The sequence below is a fragment of the Dryobates pubescens genome, chromosome 4 (genome assembly GCF_014839835.1).
Source record: "Dryobates pubescens isolate bDryPub1 chromosome 4, bDryPub1.pri, whole genome shotgun sequence".
In the NCBI taxonomy this organism is placed as follows: Eukaryota; Metazoa; Chordata; class Aves; order Piciformes; family Picidae; genus Dryobates; species Dryobates pubescens.
Window position 1 is genome coordinate 19,493,711 of NC_071615.1, and position 21,864 is coordinate 19,515,574.

Below are 21,864 nucleotides of genomic sequence, written 5' to 3' on the forward strand. Positions count from 1 at the left end.
GTAAAAGAAATGGATGTTTCCTCCCTGGATATATACAACCCCTAGTTTTAGCTTTCACAGCATTCGCTGGCAGGGAGCTCTGTAGGAAGAAGTATTTCTTTTTCTCATATGGCTTATTGTTCTCTAAATCACAGAAGCAGTTAACGCTAATTCTTGTCTGATCTCTGTCATTCCCAGTGGATTCCCACCAATATCATAGCTCTCTGTGTGCTGTGCCTGCCTCCCAGCCTACAGAGGCTCAGGCTGTTTAGCATTCCCCAGTGTGGAAGCATGCCTACATCTGTCACCACGTTGTTACCACTCTCTGTAGTTCTTCTGTAAAGAATTTTCAGTGGGAAAGTCCATCAAGAGCTTTTTTTGGGAATCCATAGAGACTGGGACTAATGCACTACCCTTGTCTAAGAAGTGATTCATCTTCTTAAAAGATTTACCTGTACTCACCCCCCACCTTTGATAAAACCCTGTTTGTTGCCATGTACTGAGTGCTTTCCCTGAAAAGTGCCCTAAGGTTGCTGGGTCAAGTGGCCTCTTGCCTTTTTTCCCCCAGCCTTCTTTGAATCCACCATCCTGCAGAATCTTACTACTAAACCTGCATTTTCATGTGCCAGTTATTTCAGCATCCTCAGATGGAGATTATCCAGGCCCCCTGGGTTCAGTTCTGGAATCATTGGAAATGTTGTCTTTAATATAGAGCTCTACCTCCTCAATTCTTTTTACCACTCTTGCCTTCCTAAACAATTTATAACCAGCATTTTTCACATTCTAGTCATGTGAACAAACCCTGCCAGGTTTCAGTCATGCCAATTATGTTGTATTTCTCATAAGCCAGCAAGAATTCTCAATTCCTCTTACTTTTAAATATACATTCACAAGGTGCTTTGCCCCAGTCCGTCTTTCTGGTCAGCTGCCCACGATGAATCACGTACACTTGTTATCCCATGGGGCTGGGGGGGGTGGGGGGTTGGTGGGGTGGAGAAGGGTGGTGCCGTGCTGCTCCGGATCTGTGAAAGTGTGTGGCAGGTTCGTGCCTTTATGTGTTACAGATGTATTCACTTCTGCAGGATACATCTGGCTCCTTCCCAAATGTGCATGTAATGGCCATATTTATGTCCCATTTTGATGCATCTTTATGTACTGTGTAAGTTCCACTCTACCATTTACTCCTTAGAGTGCTAAGGGATGCATGGTACAGAGCATATAGAGAGCTACAGATCCCTTGCCCTCAAAATCACAGAGTCATAGAATGTTAGGGGGTGGAAGGGACCTCTGGAGATCATTGAATCTACTCCTGCCAGAGCAGGATCACCTAGAGTAGGTCACACAGGAGCACATCCAGGCAGGTTTTCAATGTCTTCAGAGAAGGAGACTCCGCAACCTCTCTGGGCAGCTTGCTCCAAGGCTCCAGCACCCTCACAGTGAAAAAGAACCTTCTCTGCTCCAGCTTGCACCCCTTGTCCCTTGTTCTATCATTGGACTTCACTGGGCAGAGCCTGGCTCTGTCCTCCTGACACTGCCCTTTACATCTTTATAATGATGAATGAGGGCACCCCTCAGTAACCTCTTCTCCAGGCTAAAGAGACCTAGGTCCCTCAGCCTTTCCTAATAAGCATTGCAAAAATAACATTGCAAGATGAAGAGGCTGCCCAGGGAAGTGGTTGAATGATCATTGCTGGAGGTGTTTAAAAGCCATGTAATGCTGCTGCTGTGGGAGCAGCATTAGGGAGTGAGGGAGTGGACTTGGCAGTGCTGAATTAGTGTTTGGACTAGATCTTAAAAATCTTTTCCTGATGCGTAGTGTGGCTCAGTTGGTAGCACATAAGACCCTTAATGGGAAGGTTGTGAGTTCAAGCCTGCAGTGGGCAGTAGTGGCCTCCCTACTCTAGTCATGAGGTCTATGGTGACAGGTTGGAGTCGATGATCTTTGAGGTCTCTTCCAACCTTAGTGATACTGAATACTAACCATGTCCATTCCTGATCTCCCTGTCTTCTGTAAAGCATGGGGAGTATCATGGGAAAGCTTTTGTTTATTTGATGGGACAGTACTCTTAAAGGACATCTGGCCAGCTGCTTTCCCTCCGAATGTGGATGTTATTGTGCAGATTGTCTTTTTATTAGCAACTAAACCAAGATCTGAATTAGTAGCTTTTTCTATTAAGAAAAACTGGCTAACTTGTCATTGCTTCCCAGCAATCCAACTCCTCTACCTGTTAGGATAAGCTATGTCACCTTACCTGCTTAACATCTGGATATTTTTATGTTCCGGAGTCAGGGAACCTGCCAGCTCTTTCCCACTGCTCTTACTATCACATCACTTGTCTGCTGTCTTGTGTGGTGTCCAGCACTGACATCAGCACAGTGTAGACTGCTAGTGTGAGGTAAGATATTCACTCAAACTTCTGCTCAAAAAGGAACTAAATGATAGAGAGGTCAGCTCTGAGACACCTGACTATAGCCAAGGAATTCACGGCCTGGGAGGAGGCTCCAAGTGTCCTGTGCAGTGTGTGAGTGCAGAGCAGGACCCATGACCAGCACAATCTGCAGAGCTTGCAGGGTGTGCTCTAACTTCAGCCCTTCTGGAGGTTTGGTCCATTGACCTTACAGAAGGTACTTCCACCTGTGTGGGATCCAAAGCCTTGAACCCACTCTGAAAGGGACACCCCTCCCCCTCTGTTTGGTAGACTGGGATTCAGCATACTCTGGAGTCAGAAACCGTGCTAAATAATGACAGGACCCATCCACCAATGAAATCTATGTGCTCCACTCCCTCTATTCCCAGAGGGGATTCATGATTCTCTTTCTCAGGTTCTAAATGTTTTTTGGATTCTTTAACCATCCTAGACATGCTGGATGAAAATAACCTTTAGATCCATGAATAATTTCAGAGCTAATCACAGCATTCAATCACTGTTAGAGATGTCAATGAGAGCCAGAAACCTGCAGCAAGAGGAAGGGCTGCTCCCCAGGCTCTGCACTTCAACCTCTGCCATCCACATGGACATTTCAGATAAACAGGGAGAGGAGAAGACTCAAAAATTTTGATTGTAACCTAAATGTCATTTTCAGTGTGACTCAGTCCCAGCCCCTGCAGCCAACTGGAAGCCCTGTAATCCTGTTTCTTGCAGTACCAACCTTCTGAGAGCTGGACCTGTGGCCCCTGCACTCCAAGATCTGCTGTATTTCAGCTGCACAAGTGCAGCGAGCAGGAAGTTTTGGCAGTACTGTGAGTGCAGAGAGAGGGAAATGCAAAGCTTGGTGGCTGGATGGAGAATGTGGCTCTCAGCTGGGAGTGTTAGGAGGCTTTGAAGGGTTTTGACAGCATCACATCCACAGGGCGTTGCTGGCATTCATGTGTTCCTGGTGGGATTCATGTTGCTTAACTTAAGGCATTGGAAGTGAGGAATGAAGGATGGGTCTGGAGCTGCAGGAATGGTGCTGACCACAGTATGTGACCATATGTTCTGCTGACAGAGTGTGAGGCCATGGAGTGTATGGAGAAAGGCTGCTGTTGCAGTAATTTTCAGTATGCTATCACTAAGGCTTTAAGAAAGATGTTATTGAAAGTATGGAGTGCATTCAAACTAAGGAATAGCACCAGCTGTGTGCTTAGTGATAACTTCTGGATGTTCTCCTTGCATCCCAGGATGTTTATTAGCAACATAGTGACTGCATGACTGGTAATACCGGCAGGACTGTGGTTGGTAAGCATGCTGTGGACAGTGTGAGGAACCCAAGGGATGGATCACTCGCAGACACACTGTGGGTTGTAGGTATGAGCATGATGATAGCGCTCTTGGATTGGGGCTGGCTGGTGCCTCGCTGCCCTGGAGGCCAGAAAAAATTATCACCAGTCAGGCTGCAAAAGGCCATGACCACATACTGACAGTTTGATATTACAAACTCCAAAGTCTGAAAGAACTCCTTTCATGCTTATTTTATACTGACACTCTTAGGGACAAATTTAGACCTGTGCCCATTACATTGTTCCTGTCCTTACCAGAAAAAAAATATGCTAAATCCTGACTGAGGCAGCTGCCAAAGCCAGCATACCCATCTACTTAAGGGGATTCTTTCCAAAGCTTGGTCACTCCTGCTTCACTCACTGCAGAGTACTTTTCACCAAGTTAGTGTTTCAGAGAAGAGGAAACACACACAGCGCTGCTGTGGAGGTGTGAAGAGGGAGAACCAACCCCTTCTCTCCTGTTTTCACCATAACTTTCTAAAGCTGGCTTCCAGCTATCTCCTGAGATCACCCACGGCAGCACAGCTTTGTTTACCCAGTACAGAATAGATCACTGCATTTCTTTTCTCCCACAGATAACTCAGTTTTCTGAGTGGGCTAGTCACACAGTTACAACTTACCTCACACATAAATCTTGGCTTGGAAAGCTTTCAATATCTGCCAAAACTGTGGGCATGCTTGATTGTCCCAATCCCAGCTCAGACAACTCAGAAAGTCAGTCTTAAGCTCCTCACTCAGGCTGCTGTGGCCTGAGTTTATTTCCACATCATCTAGACAAATAACCTTCCCCCCCCCCCCCCCCCCCATTTTTTTCCCCCTTCTCATATAAAGAATATTACTTTGGCCTCATTTTGATATGGAGCTGTTTATTGGCAGTCCCAAGGCTGGAGTTTATGAACTTTCCTTTTCATACATTAAATGGGGTTTTCATGATCAATTAAATCTTGAAGCACCATCCTCAAAAATACCAGTGAGTATGCACATCGCCTCGGGGTGAAACAGGCTGTGAGCTGCTCCCCATTTTTGCCCCACTGGATAGTTCATCCTTACAGAGCTTTTTCACCAAGATCTCATAAACTTCCCACTCTCAGGGAGGTTGTGCCCTCAGACACACAACACCTTGGATGATTAATTGTTCCCCTCTGCCAGCAGTGGTGAAGGACCAGCTCTCCACTCTACTCCTTGGGCAATGGGAGGATGGAATAGAAACCAGTATCCATGGGACATTATCTCATACTGTGTCACATTTGTAAACTTTATTTGCCAGTCACATAATGTGGAAAAGAAGCTCTTTCAAAAGCTGAGCTCGGATGTTAGCTCTAGCAGACAGCTCTGGGAGTAGGGACTGTCACTTTGCATCTGTTGAGACTTAAATCAGTCCCATGGCTGCTACCTTCCATCCACCCCCCAGTGTTTTATTTCTTGGTAAGTGCCAGGGTACAGCAGAGGAAATGAATGCACTGATAAGCTGGGGAGATGTCTTCTTGAGTGATTCTCAGCAAGTAAATGGCTGAGCAGGGAGCAGAAATGAGCTTTCTTGTGCCCAGTTGTGCCCTTTATCTGCCATTTCTCTACTCCGATAACCATATGATCCAGCCGGCAGGAAGGGGTTGTGGGTGGTCATTTACTTAACGGATGCTAGAGAAGAGGCAGCCCAGGCTGCAGCCTAATGAAACTGTCACCTTTGTGCTGTCCCTGCTGTTCAGACCACTGCCCCAGGGGTTATTTCAGGGGCAATTCCAATGAGATGTCAGAGCCTCCTTAGCAACTATCAGCCGCTGTCGTTTGCGCGCTCCATGGAGCAGCTCCCAGAAGGGAAGCGGTGACCAGTCCCTGGCTGCAGTGCTCGTCAGGGTGGCACACTCTGCTTTTCAGAGCTTCATCTGGCTTTAGAGCACAGACCCTGCACCAGCCAGCAGGTAAACAAGCAAACCCTTGCTCTCTCTGGAAACAGGTTGCTTTTCAACAAAGAACTGTTAAAATCCTGCCTCTCCCTGCAGGGTGAATCTGCCTTAAGCTACAGCACAGAGCAGCTTGCTTGTGCCTGTATCACAGCGAGCCAAACACAAAGCAACGCAAGCTGGAAGGAAGTTGTTTTATACTTACCAGCAGCGTTGATGTTTTCCTCACAGGAGTACCAGATCCCAGTGTGGAAATACCTGAAAAGGAAGCGGTCATCTCCCGTCTCCCAGCTGTAATGAACCACGTTCTGGTTTGTCTCATTTGCAGTCTCATTCCCGCTGTAGTTGAGGCAGTTTGTCTTCTTCTCTTTCCCACAGCTGGGCTTGGGGACCCTCTGTGTGCCCTCGCACCAGTGGGTCGTGATAAAAGCTGTTGTAGAGAAGAGGAGAGCCATCAGATTCAGACTCACTGCTAGCAGGGCTCTGCATCTTCGATTTGTCTTCATGGTAAATCCGCCCTCCCTCCCCCTCCTGCTGAGAGAAGAAGTCAAAAGGGTTTGTTTTATTTGGGAGGGAGGGGGCTTCAAAAGCCTCTCACGATTCAGAATCCAGTTTTCCAGGCATCAAAACTCTCGGCTTCTTCCAGTCTGTTGTCGTGGCAGGGAAGGAAGCGCTGCAGCCAGACTCCCATTCTTCTGCTCACTTCAAACCCTGCCTTTGTACGTTTGGGGAGCAGCTGCAGGCGGGAGCGCGGCCGTGCTCTGGTAGTCGGTGAGCTTCAGCGCGCTGACGGGAGCGGAGAGGGTCTGCCTCGCACACGGCGCCCAGAGCCACTGAACATCTGCTCGGGCACCGCACATCATCCCAAGGGGCTCCTGCGCCGGGACACACCTGCGGGCTGCGGTGCTGGCTGGCCTCTGCTCCCCCGGGATGGAGCCGGAGGAACTCAGTGGGAGGCAGGCAGCAGGGACAGCCACTGCCTGCCGCCACCGTCCTCACCAGACCTCGGGGACCACTGCAGCGTGCTGACGGCTGAGGTGGACCGGGGGGAGGCGTCACATCTTAGTCCCAGAAAGAATCACTATTTGGAGCTGTGAAATATATTTTTCATGTGGCAAAAGAGTAGAGGTTTGTCCAGGAGGAGGAGAAGGGATGGAGTGATACTTTGGCTTTTCTGCTCCGAGCTAGAGAGCAGTAAATCGGGGATCTGGTTCTGCTGTCAGCGTCCCGGTGTAAATCCCTGCTTTCAGGGGCTTGCTCTGGCAGCCAGCAAGGCCCCAGAGGAATTGAGATTTGAAAGAATTTAATGAGTAAAGCTTGTGTTACTCACGATGCCAAGAAGAGCCCCTTTCTTGGGATTTCATTTCCAGACAGAGCCCATGCAGATGATCTGTTTGAAGTGGGTCTGTAGGACATTTTGTGGGTTTTGGTTTGTGCAGAGAAAGAGGACTAATTAGAGCAAGCCCTGGCCTTTACTTGCCAGGTGGCAATGCTGGGAGAGCATGGAGCACTGCATAATACCCCTCTGCCAAAGAAAGGGGCATCATCCTGTCTTCTTGGTTAGCTGACTCAGAGTTTATAACCCACTCCCACATTTCTGTGAGCTGTACAGTGAATACTGAGTGTTGTAAGACCAGGGCACCTCGTGATGGTGGTGGACAGTCTGTAAGACCTTTTATCCATGTGTCAGAGGTTGGCCACATTTGTCCTACAACAGTTAAGTGTCACTCAGTAGCTGAACTCAGTTTTCTGTGGTGAATTTGCCCATTCCTCCTGGGCTTTGGACTCAGTGAGATTTCCTTTCAACCTTGTTTTGATTGCCCTGCAAGGGCATGAAGATAGAATAGAATAGAATAGAATAGAATAGAATAGAATAGAATAGAATAGAATAGAATAGAATAGAATAGAATAGACCAGGTTGGAAAAGACCTTCGAGATCATCAAGTCCAACCTCTCCCCCAGCACCATCTGATCAACTAAACCATGGCACCAAGTGGGTCATCCGGGCTCTTTTTAAACACCTCCAGTGATGGTGACTCCACCACCTCCCTGGGCAGCACATCCCTATGGCCAATCTCTCTTGCTGGGAAGAACTTCTTCCTAACATCCAGCCTAAACCTCCCCTGGTGCAGCTTGAGACTGTGTCCTCTTGTTCTGATGCTGGTTGCCTGCGAGAAGAGACCAACCCCCAGCTGGCTACAACCTCCCTTCAGGGAGTTGGAGAGAGCAAGAAGGTCTCCCCTGAGCCTCCTCTTCTCTAGGCTAAGCAACCCCAGCTCCCTCAGCCACTCCTCATAGGGCTGTGCTCCAGACCCCTCCCCAGCTTTGTCACCCTTCTCTGGACACCTTCCAGCATCTCAACACCTTTCCTAAACTGAGGAGCCCAGAAGATGCATGTGGCCCCTCAGAGCAGTCCAGCAGAGTTCCCATCAAGCCCTGGGAATAACCATACAGACCCACAGGCTCATGCTAACAGATGGGTCAATGCTCTTGTCTCACACCCTGTACTCCATGAAGTCAGAGCACTGAGCAACATGAAAAAAGCTCATCTTCTGCCTCACTGCCTGCAGACATGAAATGTGGTGGTAGTTTCTCCAGCTCCTTGACAAAAGCTGGGAAGGACCAGGTGAAGTTTCTCCTTAGCATGACACCACACAGGACTTCAGGGACCTGTTCCTGCCTCCCTCATGCCCCCCTCGCAGGTAGCCTTTGGACTCTGTTATGCCTCTTGTGGGTGCCTGTCCTGCATGTCTGGTTCTGGCTGTTGCTGAGGTTTGTCACTGTGTCTACTAACTCACTTGGCTTTAGTCATTTACTAGAAAAATGCTTCTCTGAGAAGAGTTCTGATGGCAGCTTTGCAAGGTTAGTGAAATAGCTCTGTATTGCAGACACTTTCCCTCCCCAAGTGGCCTTCCTTTTGCCCACTTCTGCCTGCCCATGTGTCAGGTTTTTCCAGTGGTGTTGGCCAGCAGCGTGCCTCTGTACACAGTCTTCTTCATGCTGTTGGAACTGCAGCACATCTCTTCCTGTTCCAGTCACAATCATAGGATGGTAGGGGTTGGAAGGGACCTTTGGAGTTCATCTAGTCCAAACCCCCCACAGAGCAGGTCACACAGGATAGTATCCAGGTGGGTTTTGAATGACTCCAGAGATGGAGACTCCACCACCTCTCTTGGAAGCCTACTCCAGTGCTCTACATCTTGCAGGCAGATAATCAGCATTGTTTGCTTGGTTTAATTGCAAACAAGAAATACAGATGATAGCTATTTGGAGGTTATTACTCCAGTTATTTTTATATTGCAAGATACTCCACTTGATATTGCATTTGTGTGTTCCTGTGTTCCTCAGGCTTATCTGCCTCCTTAGAGGAATAAACAATGCACTTTAAACTTTGATAGAATGCCTTCACAAGAAAGCTAGCACTCTTCTTCAGGATTATCTTTCAAGTGGCTGTCAGTATCTGAATCATCACTTTTCCAAGTGTGAATACAGGTCTTACAGGTCTTTTCTCATAAATCTTCTCTGCTGCTCTGTGCTTTCTGTTTTCTGATCATAGCACTGACTTCTGCACACCCTGTTTCTCCCTGTGCCCATCTTCCTGAGGAGTGGGCATCCCAGAGTTTGGTTATCAGGCATAATTTCTATTCTAATTACTTTTAAGATTGAGGTGGGTTTTTTTGAGTTTTTCTTTTGTTTTTACACCCAGTGCTAACAGATACTTCTCCTTCTGTTCCTCCTTATATTCTTTACTTTTGTTTATTGGGCTGGTTGTTGAGAACAGAGATTATGGGAATATATACGTGTGTGTATAGATATATGTATCTCAGAAATTTGGTTTATTTTGTGATAGTTTTAATATCTTGAGCATTTAAAAATACTCCACACAAAACATAGTATGTTCAAAGTCAGAGCTTAAAGCTTTCAAACATGAATTTAAGGTCTGGGGGGACCTTAGAACTGCCTTCCAGTACGTGAAGGGATCCTACAGGAAGGCTGCAAAGGAACTTTCCATCAGGGTGTCTAGAGACAGGGCAAGGAGGAATGGTTTGCAGCTGAGGGAGAGCAGGGTTAGAGTGGAGTTTAGGAATAAGTTCCCTAGTATGAGGGTGGTGAGACTCTGGAATAGGCTGCCCAGGGAGGCTGTGGATGCCTCCTCCCTGAGGGTGTTCAAGGCCAGGCTGCATGAGGCCTTGAGAAGCTGAGTCTAGTTGAGGGGTTTCCCTGCCCATGGAGAGGAGGCAGGGAGGTTGGAGTAGATTATCTCTGAGGTCCCTTCCAACCCGAGCTGTTCTAGGATTCTATGAATTGGTTTTTGTTTGCTTTCTTTCCCTAACAGAAGTAATTTATTTTTTTTTCTAATTACTAGACTCCTCTGGCTGTGTATGTTTGGATTACTTGAGAAGAAGGGGACTAGGCTGTGCTTCACTTGTGCTGTAATGCTCCAACAATTTTTCTCTTTATATAATCTCTGTTTATCAGATTTGCTGTGTGCAAAAATGGAAAGATCATACATTTGTCACAGAAGGCAGTTCAGATGCCTGGATTAAGTTGTATTTATGTGGTATTATCTTTAATAGTAAAGCAGGAGGGTTTAAATGCTATAGAGAAGTAGTTTTCATATTGTGTCTGCAAGAACCTTTAAAATCCTTTTTGCAGCAATAGCTTTTCTCTGACGTTGTGAGAAAAACTACCTCCCTGAGTTAGAGCTAAATCCCTTTTCCTTCACTATTTCTTACAGGATCATTGCAAATTGTTATTACTTAGTATTTACTAGAGGACAAAAGGAATATGACCCAGAGGATTTAAAATAATGATAGCATTTGCAAAGGAACCATTTCAGTCTCAGGCTGTGTTTTCCACTAGTAGACAACAGAAGCAACATTCAGTAGAAGGAGAGGAAGCCCCACTTTTTGGGGGGTGGCAGGGGGCATGGTGAGCTTAGGCTGGTTGGTTATTGGACACCAGCAGTGTTAACTGCTTGGCATTATATGCTGTTTTGAAATCAACATTTTAGAAACCTTAATAGCTTTACTTTAAATTCTCATTTCTTACAGGTCCTCCTGGGCTTCCTCATGTGTAGCTATTGCCTTTTCCATCTGTCACTGGACTGGACTTCCTGGCTCTTCCTACCACCTTGGATCAGAGCCATCCTGGTAGCTCAGCTTTGCTTCTCCTCAGCACTAGAGCCACAGAATCCACTTGTTCAAGTCATTTGTCTTACAAATGGTCCAGAATCTCCTTCTCTAGTCACAATTGTCTTCCTTTGACATAAAGTTTTGCATGGCTTGTATTTTTCTTCTTTTCTTACTGTGGCAAATATGAATGGTTGGTGTGCTCCCAATATACTTCCCCTGCCCCCACTCAAACATCCAGTTTTTCCTTACCTCAGTCACCTAACAGAATTGACTTTTGGATTTGGAGAAAAGGATTAGGATGGAAATGCTCTGCATACTTCCCCCAGATCACTAGCTTGTGTTAGTCACTCATGCATCATTTGCCCTCATTCCATTTCATATATAGGCTACTTTTTGCTGTTTTCCCCTCATTTGTTATTGTTTTCTAAGAACTCTAATTTGTGTTCAGTCCCCCAGGCTGAGCTGTACCTTCCTGTTCATCTAAAGGATGCTACTGAGACACATTTTGATTTTTACTTTTATTTTAACAGAAATCAAGCCTTCAGTCCCACCAGGATGTATTTGAAGGTGGGCTGCATATGGACACTGTATGAAATCTTAGTCTTCAGTTTAACTTTTGACTTGAAGCGTGTCTTTCATGCACTTTGCTTGTGGGCATTGAATCATGCATAAGATAAATTCTTCCTGTTCCTAAACTGACCAGGCAAAAAATAGTTTCTGACAGTACTGTGGCAAAGACCTTTAGCAGTCTAGATAGAAATGAAAGCAGTAGAACAATCTGTTGATTCTCCTGTGTGTTTTCCCCACAACAATTTCCATGGCCCAGTACCACTGGCCAGTTGAGAAGACTTTTCTGTCTTCTTCAGAGTAGCTGCTTTGGATCTCTTAATCACTTAGTACTGCCCATCCTTGCTTGGCCACCAGGATGGGCAGTACTTTCTCCTCGGAACAGAGGATCTCTGCAGCTCTCTGAAGTGAAGGCTGTCCTAGAGTTAGATCAATCATCTAGCAGTGTGCTCTGCATGAAAACTGGGTAGTCCATAGGCTTGTAATGGCATTGAGATGCTAACACATTTGTACTTACCTGACATCTGCATTTAATTCTTCCAGCATGTGGTGGAGAGGAAGGGAGATGAAAAGAAGTGACAGGCCTGAAGTCATGCTGAGAGCTGACTAGTTAAGCTTCCTGGAAAGGCTGAACAGGTAAGATATTCCCAAGATCATTCCCAATAGGCTATTTACACATGTCCTCCTATTCTGGGAGGAAATAAAATAGAATCATAGAATCACTAAGATTGCAAAAGCCCTGTAAGGCCATCAAGACCAACCATCACCTTGCCCACTAACCATGTCCAAACGTGCCATGTCTGCACATTTTTGAATGCCTGCACATATGGTGACTCTGCACTCTGGTGGTGCAGCAGGAGCTTTCGGTCAGTTCGCTTCCTTTCACTTACCCTTTCCAGCTGACTGCTTCTGGGCTTCTGGCCAAATAACAGATAAGCTTAATCCTCCTGCTGCACCTAGGCCTCTGCCACATTAACTCCCCTTTTCTCTTTGTAACCCTCTTTGGGGAAGAAGGGGGGTAGGGGGGTGAAGGGGGTACAGGAGGAAATCCCCTCTGCCGGGGGTCTTGTTCCTGTTTTTGTTTCTTTGCTGTATATTTATGTGTATATATTGTAAATTTTGTATGTTTGTGTACATAAATTTCCCTGCGGTCATTGCTTTGTAAATACAGCATTTCCTTTTTGCTTCACCAGCTGAGTTGGCTGTGGCTATTTCTTCTTAGTGAGGGAGGGGAAGCTGGGCCTTTCCTCTCAATCCACCACATTTCTTTTTGGCGCCCAACATGGGGCCCGGTAATTGATTTGATTTATTGCTTGCTTGAGCCGGTGTGACCGTTTGAAGCTGTGCCTTTAAGAGAGAGACAGTGTTGGGAACACTCTGGCTGAATGTTTTTGTATCAAAATGAAAACATGATATTCTAAATGAATTTCATTGGTGGATGGGCAGAATGCAACTTTAAGTTGTAGGGCAGTTAGAATTTTTTCTCAGCTTGGGTTTCAGCCTGTTCTGCCTGCCTGCTTCTCAGCAAACTAGCTGGAGTTGACCTTGAGATAAGCAAACTAATCCTGCATAGGCTTTTGAAGCCTAATAACATCTCTTTTCCTTAATAATTCCCTTTCTTTATCTCTCTAACCCCTTTTTGATAAAAAAGGGAGGTAGGGGGGGAGAGAGAGGGGTTACAAGGAGGGAAACCCTCCTCTCAGGAAGGGAATTTTGTTGTGTTATTTTTCTTTGTTGTATATTTCTGTGTATATATTGTAAATACCTGTATATATTGTGTTATATATAATCTGCTTTCTATATATGCTTGTAAATAGAGTCTGCTCCTCTGACTGAGTTTAGCTGTGGTTTCTTACTCTGTGGGGGAGGGAGAGCTAGGCCCTCTCTCAACTTACCACAGCCGGGAACCCACCACAGAGTGGCAGTCTCAGGCTGCGCCAGGGGAGGTTTAGGTTGGATGGGAGGAAGAAGTTCTACACAGAGAGAGTGATTGCCCATTGGAATGGGCTGCCTGGGGAGGTGGTGGAGCCACCGTCGTTGGTGGTTTTCAGGAGGAGACTTGCTGGGGTGCTTGGTGCCATGGATTAGTTAGTTGTTTAGGTGGGTTGGATTGGTTGATGGGTTGGATGTGATGATCTTGAAGGTCTCTTCCAACCTGGTCTATTCTATTCTATTCTAATTATTCCCTCACTATCAATCTGCATACTGTTGGATTGGATTAAGATGAAGGATGAGTTAATAGTTAGTACTTTTGTTAAGTCTAAATTGGATCAGACATCTTTAAGTCACTACAAGAAGTTATAGGCTCACTTGAGAAGTCTGGCAGCACAACTCACATTGTTGCTACAGTTAAAGAAGCATTCTTGCACACCAAAGCCTTAATGGCAGCTTGTGAGCCTTTCAGAGACTCCTTGGCCTGGCAAAATAGTAGTCCGAATGCAAAGGTAGCCACACTAAACAGCAATGCTGAGACATTTAGTTTGGACTCGATGATCTCCAAGGCCTCTTCCAACCTGGTTTATTCTATTCTATTCTATTCTATTCTATTCTATTCTATTCTATTCTATTCTATTCTATTCTATTCTATTCTATTCTATTTCAAAGGGCCTGTCACACAAACATGAACTTTTATAACCCAGGCATCTGATTTCCACATTCCATTATTGTGGAAACATTACAGTTTCCCCCATATATTATGTATTGTCATATCCCACTGTGCTTTTGGAGGAGCTTAATGCTCTAATTCCAGATGAATTAATTTATATCACTTCCATTTTTTGAAGCATTGCTAAGGTTACCCTGACACTAGCTGATCACTCTCAGCTGATCACAATCTTGTAATCATACAGTTCTTAGAAAAATTACATCCCAGTCCTTGTGGCAAAGCAGCCAAATTTAAGATGGATTTGATGACAATTTGACTTCTTTCTCAGAACAGGCTCCAAAATGTCATTTTAACTCCTCTCAGATGGCACCTTGCTCTTCCTTTTCCTTTTTGATGATGTTTTACCCTTCTATTATCACTATAATTCTAGGGACAGAAGCTAGAATATTCAAATGGCAGTGGTTACCAGTTTCTGCCTGGCAAAGGACTCAGCTATACACAATTGATGTCATTTATGTCGAGAATGATGTTGCACATTTGTATGTCCATGTATTTTATTCCTATAATGAGGATTCATCCATATGCCCAGACATTGTGAGTGGTGGAATATGAATTGGCAATGAGCTTTTAGTTCAAAAAGGGGTAGCCAGGCAAATTTGTTTGACCAGGGTCTTGTAAGAGTCTAAATTCCTTGTATGACTCAACAAAGATAAAATCACTTGCTGCTTGCCCAGACAATATGTTGTGGGGCAGAGCAAAGACCAATCCTGGATGCAAATCACCTTGTGATTGCATCGTGATAACACTGGACTGCAGCTGGGCCAAGGACCCAGCCATCATGCCTTCAGGACAAGATCATTTCCAGGAAGGGAGGGTGGCGAGACAATGGACTCACCACCTGTTTCTGGATGTGTAATGGGTGTGTGGGCAGGTTAAATGGAGAAGGGGAAGGCGGAGGCCCTCCCCCCGCTCCATCTAGACTCCTGCCTAAACACACAGGATTACACAAAAAGACTTCCTGGGGAACGATATCTGGATACTTATGATTTCCTGGCTCCTGAATTCCTGAGGGACAATGCTTGGACACATACCTAAGGACTAAAAACTGTATGAAAGACTTGACCACTACTGGCTCAGGAGGAAGAAAACCGCAATGGAAAGAAGAAAAACGCAGAGAGAAAAACGCTGAAGGAGGACCATGCCGCTGAGAAGGAAGGAAGCAGACTGAACCCTCTCTCCGTGTCCTAAGTCCCACTTGCTGCCACTCATGGAGCTGACCCACGCTGCCCAGAGGGACCTCATCTATTCTCCAGCCAAAGCCTCAGCACCCTTTCTCTACAGACCCATGCTGCCCAGAGGGATCACATCGCATCTCCAGTCAAAGCCTCAGCACCCTTTCTCTACAAACCCAGCATCTTTCCTCCACAGACTCAAACTGTCTTGGGGTGGGTGAGGGGTGTGGTAATATAATTCCCTTCCTCTTCTCTCTCTCTCTTCTCTCTCTCTCTCTATCTTCTCCCTCTCCCCTTCTTATTTCCATTTTCTCCATGTAATAAATAGTCTAGCTGTTGCTATTTTGGCCTCGTTTGTGCCTATTAATTTCACAACACGGGAATATTCAAAAGAACTAGTCTCTTTCCCTCTCTGGACTGAGACAGGTCTGTACCCTGGGGTCTATGTTTCTGTATATTCTCTGCAGAAATTGTACTCTGTACAAAATGGATTTGGGAAAGCAGACATTACCAGAGCAGAGCAGGAGAGGCTACTTATGCCCAGGGATGGCTTTTGATGGGGCCAGTATGAATTGCAGAGCATGAGCATGCATTCTGTCACTGAAAGCGTATTCCAAGCCAATGGATCAAGAGCCCCTAGGCTGTACTCATGATCTCAAGTGCTGTTGCTGGCTTGGAGACAGATGGAAGCTGAGTAGAGATCTTGAAGGTGAGTGTGAAGTTTGGCAGCCACAGGAAAGCAGGATAGTCAGGTTAGCTCTAGAAGCTGAAGCTGAATTTTACAGAATACTGCACTGAGTTTACACTGAGGCAGAAGCTAGAAAGCACAGGAAGTTTGTCCATGCAGCAAGGGGATTTGAAACATTTGGATACCAAATCTGAATTTAAGCAGAGGTCTTTGCTCCTGGGAAGACACAGCAACAAAAGTAAAAAAGCAAGAGATCAATAGTAAAAGCAAAGCAGAGAGGAAAAAACACCTCTTCATGGCAAAGGTAGGTAATTGCATAACTGTTCCAAGTGGCAGAGAAAAGGTCAACAGGCAGATAACTGGCTGGTGACAAGATGCTTGTGCCTAGCAGGGGACAATATTTCACAGTGCATTGGAAGAAAAATGAATGATTATGCAGAAGGGACTAAGAAAATGCCAAACCATGCAGAAAAATGTGAGAAGCTGAGAAGGCCTGTGTTAGACTGTCCCAGAATGACACACAGTGCCATGGTGAGAGACATCCTCTCAACTGCAGGACATTTAAGGTAGCACCAAACTCAGCAGAGTGACGGGAACAATGTCAGAATTAACAGTAAAGTTCTAGCAGATGGCAGAAGAGGGAGGCAAGGCCAGGACTTGGCACAATGAGGGAAAGCATTAGCCATCAGGCTGTCTGGAGAGCAGCAGGAGGCATGAGATATATCAGCAACCTGGAGGACGAGCAGGACACTGCTACACAGAATGAAAGCACAGCAGTGAACAGACAGAGATTATACAGTGGGAGGTTGGTTTGAGGGCCACAGGATGTTAAAAAGCACAGAGCCGGAGGTGGTTTCTATCGGAAACCACTGTCGTGGGACTGTGTGAAGTCCTTGGCCTCAGCAGGGGGGCGAATTGAAAGAGCAATTGTTCAAAGGAAAAAGGCAATGAATCTTCTGGGAACTTAAATAGGAATGAAGCTGCAGGAGGGAAAATGTCCAGCAGTCCAGCATAAGGACTGCCTGCTCACAGCTGATTATGAATATTTACTCTTTCCAATCCCTTTCTTGACTGACTTTTGGAAGGGCAGAAGTCCCTTCCTTTCTCTGTTTCCTGCAAGGCCTCAGGTAAAACCTCACCTCTCCACCTCTCAGGTTGTGTGCATCTTTGAAGAGATCTTCCTTTTCTATCTTCTCCAAAGTGGTCAGCTTTCACACAGATCTGTTATTCTGCATGTTACTCTTGGTTTCCACCACAATGGACTGGATCAGTCTGCACAGTTATAGGGCACTCAGTTAAAACAGTTCTGCCAGATGTGAATTGTGGAATATTTGTGGTAGGAAGGGCTGTCTGGAGTTCTTTTCACCTAACCCCCCCCATCCCAAGTCTCTACATACCTAGATGAAAATTACTGGTGAGCTTTACAAGTTCAGCAGTATGTCCAGCATAATGCAAGAGTGCTTCTGTCCAGACTCATGGAGATGTTCTTTTTCACCATGAGGACAGCCAAGAAAGTGAACAGGTTGCTCAAAGAGGCTGTGTAGTTTCTGGTTTTGGAGACTGAGAAGGTCAGACCTAATAAACCCTGCCATGGCCCTACTTCGGGCAGGAAGTTGGACTAGAGACCTCCTGGAGCCTCTTCCAGCCTGAGTTATCCTGGGATCAAATGAGGAGCTGAGCATCACAGTTAGTATTCAAAACTCCTGCAGGAACTCCAGGCTGAATATCAGAGCATGTATTCATGATATTCCTAATGGATAAACACTTCAGGCATATCTTCTTGTGAAAGGTAATTCTATGTTTTCAGGCATGAAGATTCAGCATGGGAACCTTCATAAACTTCTTCATGGTAATCAAAGTTGCAACAAATTTAGTTTGCTCCAGCTTCCCAGAGAGCTCCTTGATATGTGACCATCTGTTGGCCCTGCAGACTCCCTGGCAAGCATCCCATTCCTAGGATCTATTATTAGTTTAGATGTTTGCAGGAAGTTGTATCTCAGGCTCTTTTTGTCCTCATTTATTGTGTGTTTAAATTTATATACTATAGGAATTTTGATCCCTTTTCTCTCCTCCCCTCCTCCCTCTCCCCCTCCCCCCCCAATTTTGGGTATCATTTCAGGTTTTGAAGGATGCCTTATTGCTGGTGCTATCATCCCTCACCTTGGTGTTTCACCATGCCAACGCTTCTCTGCTCTTCCTAGTCTTTTTTGACAGGTGGAATGCATTTGCTTTCAGCCTCTGCTGTGTCTTTAAATAGGCCTCACAGTCTTGATTCAGATGGCTGATATGAAAACTAGTTAATGCAAAAATTATAAAAGAAATGAAAAGCTGTTGATGTCCCAAGGGACAGTCAAGACACAGGTCCTTCAGCTTTCTTGTTGAGGAGGCTAACAAACGCTGTGGGGTCAGTAGTTGGAGGGCCTGTGTCAAAGACCAGCTCTGGTGTGATGTGTCCGTGTCACAGAACAGTAGGGGTTAGAAGAGGCCTCTGGAGAATGCCTAGTCCAACCCCACTGCCAGAGCAGGTTCACCTAGAGCAGGTGGCACAGGATGGCATGCAGGAGTTTTTGGAATGACTCCAGAGATGGAGAATTCACCTTTCTGGATGGCCATGGAGCCAGCTCTTCTCGCCTTGCAGAGCTGTCTCAGGGTCAGTGGTGAGGAATGACAGACTCGGGGGTGGCACAGCAGACCCTGGAATGGGCAAGGCTGGCCATTAACATTGTTAAACACAGCTGCACCAGGAAGGTTCAGGCTGGCACTTTTCTCTTTTCTCTATTTTATTGCAGTGCTGAAGATCCATAAAGCAAGTGCAAGCTCCTGTCCAACCTGGCTCTGGGACTGAAGGCTGGAGGGGCAAAGATGATGTCTCTAGGGCAGGATGCCTGCCTGCTGGTCTGCATTGCCAGAGCATGTCCTTGGCTATTAAGGAAGGTTCGAGCTTGATTCGAAGCAAATCACAAACATTAAACTCCTCAGAAGTAGCCATTTCTGTAGTAATAGCTAAATTATTGCCCATACACTGAATGAAACCAAATTAGGGCTCCATGGGCGATATTTATTTGAGCAATTTCACTTAACCTTGCCATCTTTTAATTTCTTTTATACCTTGATTTAGTAATTGCTGATTTATTTTTTTCATAGTTCCCTTTACAGAGAAGACCACAAGAGACCAGAACTGAGTAATTTTCTCTTTCTGCAGTTTTGTACTTTAATAGCCACAGAACCCTCTGGACATAGACTCTTGAAACAATAAACATCTTTATCTGCACTGGTTTAGATGTTTATTATCTTTGTAGCACTTCATTTGTGGGACACTATCACTTTCACAAGAAACTGAATCGATTTGTAGGCAAAGTGGTGATTTTGATTACTTTTGAATTTTGTTGGGGGAAAAGAAAATAACTTTTAAAGAGACAAAAAGTATTGTAAGCATGCAGAAAATACAGGAAATGGTAACTTCTCAAATTGAAGAGCTCAGTTTGATTGGAGAGTCAAATCCCAGGCTCACAGGATGTTAGGGGTTGGAAGGGACCTCTGGAGATCTTCCAGTCCAACCCCCCCTGCCAGAGAAGGATCATAGAATCCAGCACAGGATAGAATCACACAGGAACACATCCAGACAGGGCTGGAAAGTCTCCACAGAAGGAGACTCCACAACCTCTCTGGGCAGCCTATTCCAGTGCTCTGTGACCCTTACAGTGAAGAAATTCTTCCTCATGTTGAGGTGGAACCTCCTGTGCTGCAGTTTGCATCCATTGCCTCTCGTCTTTTCCCAGGGCACAAGTGAGCAGAGGCTGTCCCTGTCCCTTCCTTCCTGACCCCCAGCCTTCAGATATTTATAGACATTGATTAGATCCCCTCTCAGTCTTCTCCTCTCCAGACTGAACAGCCCCAGGGCTCTCAGCCTCTCTTCATGGGGCAGTGCTCCAGGCCCTTTATCATCCTCATAGCCCTCGATTGGACTCTTTCAAGTAGATCAATGTCTTTCCTGAACTGGGGAGCCCAGAACTGAATGCAATATTCTGGGTGGGGCCTCTCTAGGGCAGAGTAGAGGAGGAGGAGACCCTCCCTCAATCTGCTGGCCACACTCTTCTTAATGCACCCCAGGATCCTATTGGCCCTCTTGGCCACCAGGGCACATTGCTGCCCCATGGAGAACTTGTTGTCCACCAGGACTCCCAGGTCCTTCTCCATGGGGCTGCTCTCCAGCAGATCACCTCCTAACCTGTACTGGTGCAGTTTATTTTCCTTCCCAGGTGCAGGACTCTGCACTTATCCTTTTTGAACCTCATTAGGTTCCACTTTGCCCAGCTCTCAGTCTGTCCAAGTCTCACTGAAAGGCCACACAAACTTATGTGTCTCAGCCAAGCCCCCCAGTTTGGTATTGTCAGCAAACCTGCTGAGCAGATGCTCTGTCTGCCCATCCCCTCATCAATGTCATTGATAAAGATGTTGAACTGTTTATTATTATCCGCCCTTAAAAATTACCAGCAGTGAAATACTTCTAAGGAAATATACTTCGCAGGAGAAATTAGGTTATATCCCAGCAGTCAGTGTGATGGAACAGGTAACTGAGTTCCTTGCTTTCTTGTCAACCCACTAATATCATACAGCTCTTTTAAATGTTCACAAAATCACCATACTGTATGCTGGCATGCATTAAATAGAATCATTTTTGCTTTGGGAACCAATCTTACCAATATTTCTTCTGTTCTTACAGAGTCTTCAGGAAAAAGCTGGATTTTGGGAATCACATCCTACAGGCTACATGAAGGTTGCATACAAAAGGTTGTGCTTTATTTTCATGCCACATTATTTTTATTGTTTGCGGAGAGTAAAAAGAAGTCTGGTGTAAAAGAAATGGAGCCACTTATTGCCACATCACTGGAAAGAAACAGAGCGAAGTTCAGCAGCACACATTGCTCTTCACTGTGGTTACTTGTCTGGTCCTTCTTTGAAATGGAGAACCATGGTGTGGGAGCAAAATCCCTTCTCAAAGGCAGCTGTTGCCATGACTGCTAAGGAAGGATTAACTCTTGTAGTACACAGAAACGAGCTACAGAGTGACTGATGGCTGCTGCCTCTGCCAGTGCCACTGCTACGGACATGGATGGCAAAGGAATTGCTGTTGTCCTGCACCATGATTTTCAGGCTTAAGAAAATGCAGCAGGTACTTCAAAGTGAGGTTTTTCCATCAGCATCTCCAATTTGGCTTCAAGTCTCCCCAGACACAAACTGAAATTTCCTCACGTACATGGAATATGGTGTTGCTAAAATGGCAGCAGCACTTAAACAATTCCCTTTCACTTCTCTGTTGCAAGACTTTTTATCAGGGTTTTGTTTTGTTTTAACGTTGCCTGAGCAGTTTTGAACAACTGTTTAACCACTGTCTTGGCAATGAGGAAAGGCATAAAATCTGTTAATGTAAGTGGGATAGAAACATATACTCAGCATGGAGCTGGGAAATAGTGATTTATAAAGCTCTTCACATTCAAATGAACAAGATTTTCCCACCCCCTGATTCCTTATGTATCCCTAAACAATTGCTGGTACTGCCATAATGCAATACCAGAAGGGAAGAGTGAGAAGGAACTGGTAAGGCTTCCTAGATCTACAGCCATGGAATGGACATGTCCTGTATAGGAACACTAGAAACCAAGACCCTGAGCTCATCCAAATCAGTGGGGAATAAAATAAATAAAATAAATGTGAGAAACAGGAGTTCTCTAAACCAGCTTAACCCCCAAGGCCTCTGTAATGGGGAGCTATGCATGAGAGCTGCTGCTGTACAAGCCCATGCACATGCCCTGCTCCACTTTGCTCCCCAGTCTTGTTTGAGCCCCTTGTCATATGGAAATGAGGCATTTCTTCATTAACTATCAACAACCATGGAAATCCACCCTGAGCCTCACAGAGAATTTCTCACTGTATCATTTGCAGATTCAGCACTACCAGTTTTACTCTTTAATACCAAAACACTCTATCCTAATGTTG

General features: G+C 45.6%; 1 protein-coding gene across 1 annotated transcript in view; it reads right to left on the reverse strand.

Moving 5' to 3' along the window:
* The window catches only part of GSG1L (GSG1 like), a 67,391-nt gene extending 60,513 nt beyond the window's left edge, over nucleotides 1–6,878 (reverse strand). The window contains exon 1 of the mRNA XM_054180740.1: nucleotides 5,846–6,878. Coding sequence (XP_054036715.1) covers nucleotides 5,846–6,146 — 301 coding nt within the window. The 5' untranslated portion in view covers nucleotides 6,147–6,878. The remainder of the gene's footprint in view (nucleotides 1–5,845) is intronic.
* Nucleotides 6,879–21,864: the final 14,986 nt, after the last annotated feature.